The sequence below is a fragment of the Chelonia mydas genome, chromosome 12 (assembly GCF_015237465.2).
Source record: "Chelonia mydas isolate rCheMyd1 chromosome 12, rCheMyd1.pri.v2, whole genome shotgun sequence".
NCBI lineage: Eukaryota > Metazoa > Chordata > Testudines > Cheloniidae > Chelonia > Chelonia mydas.
In genome coordinates this window covers 3496122-3502121 of record NC_051252.2, presented here as the reverse complement: position 1 = coordinate 3502121, position 6000 = coordinate 3496122, and the positions used below count along the sequence as shown (strand labels likewise).

Genomic DNA, 6000 nt, shown 5'->3' with positions numbered 1-6000 from the left:
CCTTCCTTCCATGACTGCTGCCAAGAGGAATTTTTAAAATCCTGAGGCCAGCTTCCAGGTAGAGGTAGATTCCCACTCCCAATTTACACCCCTGCTCCCAAACAGCTCCATTCATTGAGATCAGGTCTCCCTTGTACTAGGCCCTATACAAACCCATAAGACAGCCATGATCTGCTTCTAGTGCAGAAAGGGGCAGTCCACGCACCATGTAATGACCTTCCCAGCATCCCATCAGTCACCCATTTAAAATGAAACTGCACAATGCACAAAATACTATAGCACAGGGACAATCCTATGTTAGCAGGAGGTTGGTCTAAATGACCTAGCCTAATAAGTCTTTTCAATCTCTTAGTTGGTGTGATTCTGCCTGTCTACTAGTGCATTCATTTTATTCCCACTGGCTGCCTCTGGGAGGCAAAGATTAAGATTTTAGTTTTAATCAAACATCTGAAATGGGCTGTGTCCAAGTTACCTTTCTCTCTCTAGCCAAACAATCCTGCTTCCTGAGGCCTTAGAGGATGCAGCCATAGAAGACTGGAGCTTTGCGGCCACATAATTTCCTCCCTGTAAGAGGCAGCTAGTTCCATGGTCCCCTTTTTACAGCAAGTTTATTCCCAGAGGTCTGTGGCGTGCGGCATGTTGATTTTAATTGCAGCTGGCATTAGTCATTACTCGTATTGTTAGGCATCTAGAACACTTGGCTAGCTGGATGCTATAGAAACCAGATCTAGCATCTCCCTGCAGACCAGAACCAGGACATTGTCTCACTGCAGTTTGACAAAGGCTATTCTCTCTCCGATGTGAAAATCAAATCATCAGACTCCCGAATAACCGGAGAAAAGAAATACAAATTTATTATTTTTCCTTCCAACACAAATACACTCTTTTTCCAGAGCAAATTAGAAATACAGACACAATTTCCTACCAGCGTGAGAGAGACTACCTAGAAAGGAGGGACATGGAAATGAGCTACAATTGTTCCAAAACACAGTAGTATGAGGACAGAGGAAGAATGCAGGTTCTTTGGGTGAAGGTGAAACAACCCAAAGCACGGGCATGTCATTGTTCACATAGCAGGAATTAGCCTGCTGGGAAAATAATCACACTCCTTTTTTATTTCTGGTAAAGCTGCTCATGGAATTCCTGGTAAGTGACTATGAACCATATCACATAGCATGGTATATAGAAGCCATGTGAGACTAAAGGAAAAACCTTTTCTGAGCCAGCGGAAACTCACAGCTATCCAGTTTGCAAACAGCTACAGCTTCTTAGGGGTGCTCTGTACAGCCACGGAGGAGCACTGGCTTGATGGCGGTTTTTCAGCCACACTGCCTGGGCAAGCAGGACCTGGGCTGTTACCAGCATCCACATGGTAAAGCTGTACCTAGTGCTTGAAGCCCTTTCCATTTGTGGGTCTCAAAGGCTGTGGCTTCACGAGGAATCAAGCTGTATTTTTAACCTGTGTTAAAATCCGAGGGTAGACAAGGCAAGTTGTAGCGGGCCAATATGAACTGCTGGCTTCCCCCTCATGTTTGCTATGGCCAGCCTCCCTTTCTAGCGCATCAAATGGAAGTCTTGTGTTAACTTGTGGGGCTCTTCACAGCCTGTCCCCACCCAACCTACCATCTCTTGTTCACTATTGAGATGCTGGCTCCTGCCTCTGACTAGACCATGAGGCCACTCTCCATCACCCACTTGTTACATCTTCAAACAAGCCCCTTTGTGCTTCCCCAGGCTGCCTCTCCCACTTGTTAGGTGCGCCCCATAAGCATCCCTGGAGCTGCCTCCTTATCCACCTTCCAAACCTTCCTTAAAACTTTCCTTTGCTGCAATGCCGACAAAAATCAATGAGGCTGCTGGAGTGCTGAGCCCTCTGCCTGTCCTGCTGACCAGTGTGGTCTCAGGGGTTCCATGTGCCCCTGTTTGCCTGGCTCCAGCTCATGGCTGGTGAGCTCTGTGGGGCACGGGTCATCTTTATGTTCTATGTTTGTACAGCACTTCGCACATTGGGGTCCTGGAGCTAGAGCACCTGGCTGCTCTTATAAAACAAATACCCCTCCTAATAAGACAGGTTAAAAACAACTGCCGTGTTTACATTAGGATTGTTACGTAGGTTAATACACCTTTTTCCTGCTGAAGGCCAGGTCCAAATGTTTCATGTACAGGTCAACAGATGAAGTCTCCCAATGAACCTCTGCAGTGGTTTCTATATTGTCCCTCTTTTGCAGATGGGGAAACTGAGGCGGAAGTGACTTGGCCAAGGTTATCTAGCAGGCCAGTGTCAGAGCTGGGAGTAGAGCTCAAACCTGCCTCCCAGTGCTGTCCTCTAACCTTGAGGTTTAGATGTAAAATCTCCAGGCCAGAGAGTCTGTCTCTGCCTGCCTCTAAAAGGCCGGCACATAGAAATGATATTTCTCTCTCTGTGGCTTCCTAGTGACTCCACAGAAGGGGGAATGTCTGTTACTCTAGCAGCCCTGCTGGGAAGGGATCCCCCTTGGTTAACAGCTATGCCTCTGCAGAGTGAGCAGCAATTCTGACAGATGCTGCAGCCTTGGCTGGGGGGCTGAACGCTGGGGATGTGGATGGGCCCCAGGGTATGAGCTGTAGCTGACCATCTAATTCTGTCCCATCAGAGCTCTGCATCTGTGAGATTTCCATGAGCACCACAAGGTTGCAGCAAGTCTAGTCCTGGAGTGTTTTGTCTGAAAAGCTCCTCTGCGGGTCAGCACCCTGCACCCTGTGCTCGCGCTTGTGCTAGGCATTGACTGAGGCAGGAATAAATGCCTGCTGCTTCCCTGCTTGCTCTTCAGTACTGCCAGAAACTGACCATCCCGCTCAAGGCATGGAAATCCTGCTCTGAACGACATGGTGCAGAGAACATGGGGCCTTAAATGTTGACTTGGGCAAGAGTGTCGGCCTGCTGTGCCCGTTAGCGGATGGCATTTTGGGCTCTTTCTAGGCATGCTTCATTGCAAGGTTCACTGACAGCTCAGGGACGTGGGGCATGCAGAGAGGCGATGGGAAGGGTCCCCAGGAGGTCCCTGTTCGGCGCCGGATGAAGCCGGCATTCGAGCAGAGTGGCCAAAGCTGTGGTGTTTTTCCTGTCGCGCCATGCGTCTCTCAACCAATCAAGGCCCAGAGGCGGGGCAAGAATCCACAATGAGGCACACAGGAAAAACGGAATGACAGGAGCTCCGTCCTGCACCCATGCTGCACATGGCCTTAGCTAGACAGCTAGTCCTCTGAGTCGGAGAGGGGTACCGTGGGGTCAGGGAGCGGGAAGCCTTGCAGTGGGAGACAGCAGTCCTTTGCGTGGTCCATGGCTGCGTACAGCAATGGCATGGCCTGGGAGCCAACAGAACAACAAACCTCTTGTTCCAACAGTGCAGTTTGCGGACAAAGCGAGGGCTGCCGGGATTTCTACATGGTTCTTAAATACACCACCAGGGTCCAGACAGTCTAGCTCCTCAGGGGCTTTCTACCTGCCCTTCCCCTACATTTTTTTCCTCCACTGCTAAAAGGAACAATCGTAACACAGAGATTTCCCTCAGCAAGGTGGGGGTCTCGTGCTGGCGGAAATGATGAGGCGCTAGTTCAGGTGGCGTGGGACACGGCTTTGTTGCGCTAGCGCTGAGACCAGGTACACTCATGTCATGGGTGGCACCAGCTGGCGGCCTTGAAAGAAATACAAACACAGGAAAGGAAATGCTAGCCAACCTGGGGAAGGCTGTGGTGTCCCAGTCCGTTTACTGGCTGCCCTCCGGGTCTGACGTGTGGTTTTTCATCTGCAAAGAGATTTCATTACTACATTACATTACTCATCCTTGTGGGCCACATTTCCAGAACAGGAGGACTTGTGGCACCTTAGAGACTAACCAATTTATTTGAGCATAAGCTTCCGTGAGCTACAGCTCACTTCATCGGATGCATCCAGAACAGCCAGCATCAGCCACGTGTACCAAAACACATGGCCCCGCTCGTGTGTGCCCATGGCTACCTGTGGGTCCCTGTGCACAGCCCCTGATCGTGTGTGCACAAGGCTACCTGTGGGTCAGTGAAGGCAGGGAAATGGCAGGGCTCTGATGTTGCCCTGCTCCACCTGTATGGGACAATGTTAGTCAAAGCGTACCCAGTATCAATCGCTGACAAAGCTGCCCTGATTCATTAAGTTAGTAGTAATTTGTCTTATGAATTAACGTAGTAAATGAGACGGATTTGTTTCAAAATCATGATGCTCTGTTACAAGCCTGCTTGTTAGAAAACTGTTTAACAGCCCCTGTGCTGTTCCCTTGCCATGAGGGAACATGCCATGAGTGTCCCGCGGGGGCTGCCATTTTGACTGGCTCACCTGCATCACTGGAGAGGCTACCAACACACCCAGCTATGATGCAGCCGGGTGAGGCACCTTGGCAGGGTTGTGTGCATCAGGCAGTGCCTGCTCCCTGGGCATCTCCTCGCTCCAGGAGTGTTTACAGTGTCGGTGTCCTGGGCATGCCAGCTCTGGCCTGGAGGGGGACTGGCTGGCTAGGGATACAGCCCAGGGGGACTCTGCTGTCCTGCAAGGAGCCCAAGCCTCTCACAAAACTCTGTTCTAGCAGCACTCAGCTCAGGTGGCCCCCAGCTCACAAACCAGCGACCAATTCATGGCACTAAAAACACACAATCCCACGCCCCCGGCCTCGGTGCCCGTCTCTCCGCACGCCCACACCAGCAGCATTCCACTCCAATGGCTACATGCACTCAGCAGCCCTCCCCCTCCCATAGTGCAGCTCCTGCGAACGGCAGCTGGATGCGTGCAGGGGAGCCTGGCGTGACGACTGGGTAGTGGGGGGACGCAGGCCGAGTCACATGGGCTGGCAGATGAGCATTCCTGTGGCTCAGGGGAACACCCAGTACATTTCCCCACGCAGGCAAGTGAGGACCATTTGGCTAAAGCCCAGAGAAAGGGTAGCAGCCAAAAGCTCTCTCCCTGCCTAGGCGCTGGACCCCGCCCTCCACCATGCAGGGCCCACAACTAGGGTTGCCAACCCTCCCAGTTTCGCCAGGAGTCTCCTGGAATGGGCGCTATCTGCCAGAAGCTACTGAAGCCAAACTGGGAGATTTTAGGCGCTAAAAGTCTGGCAGCACAGCAGGGCTAAGGCAGGCCCCCTGCCTACCTAAGGCAGGCCCCCTGTGCCCCCCTGGGGCCCCAGGAACGTGCCGGCCATGTCTAGGAATGGCGTGCGGAGGGGGTGGTGTGTGGAGCCTCCTGGCCCCCTTACTTTGGGTGGCTCCCGGTGAGCCTTGCAGTGGTGCTAAGGCAGGCTCTGCCCCCATAGCTCCGATTGGCAGCAGTTTCCGGGCAATGGGAGCATGCCGAGACCCTTCCCCCCCAAAGAGATGCAGGGACATGCCCGCCACTTCTGGGAGCGGTGCGGGGCCAGGGCCTGCCTTAGCCCCACTGCACCGCCGCCCGGGAGCCGCCTGAGGTGAGCGCTGCCCGGTCGGAGCCCACAACCCTCACCCCCTCCTGCACCTCAACCCCTTGCCCCAGCCCTAAGCCTCCTCCTGCACCCGAACTCCCTCCCAGAGCCCACATCCCTTTCCCCCAGCCCCCTCCAGCACCCAAACTCCCTCCCAGAGCTTGCACCCCACACCCCTCCTGAACCCCAACCTGCTGCCCCAGCCTAGTAAAAGTGAGGGAGGGAGGGGGAGAGCCAGCGACGGAGAGGGGCGGATGGAGTGAGCAGGGTGGGGCCTCAGCAAAGGGGCGGGATTTGTGTTTGTGTGATTAGACAGTTGGCAATCCTACCCACGACAGAGCCGCTCTGCTGGGACCTACCGTCTCCTCGGTGTCTGTGCTCTCCTCCTCACTGTCGATGTCCCTCAGGTCGCTCTGCGCGTCAGCAGCTGGGGTCTCCTTCCCTTGTGGCTCCCGCAGCGAGTCCCCCACTGGGTACGAGGGCTCTTCGCTCGCTTGAGCCTTCTTCTTCTTCTCACCCTCCTTGGAGCCTGCAAGAT

The 6000-nt window shown here is 53.6% G+C and overlaps 1 protein-coding gene across 2 annotated transcripts in view; it reads right to left on the bottom strand.

Moving 5' to 3' along the window:
- Positions 1 to 828: 828 nt before the first annotated feature.
- The window catches only part of LOC114020952 (heterogeneous nuclear ribonucleoprotein C), a 50673-nt gene continuing 45501 nt past the window's right edge, over positions 829 to 6000 (bottom strand). For both annotated transcript variants that reach the window (XM_037877514.2, XM_043525963.1), the window contains exons 6-7: positions 5822 to 5991; positions 829 to 3785 (exon numbers count right to left, since the gene is read on the bottom strand). In XM_037877514.2, the coding sequence (XP_037733442.1) occupies positions 3747 to 3785; positions 5822 to 5991 (209 nt within the window). In that variant the 3' untranslated portion in view covers positions 829 to 3746. The remainder of the gene's footprint in view (positions 3786 to 5821; positions 5992 to 6000) is intronic.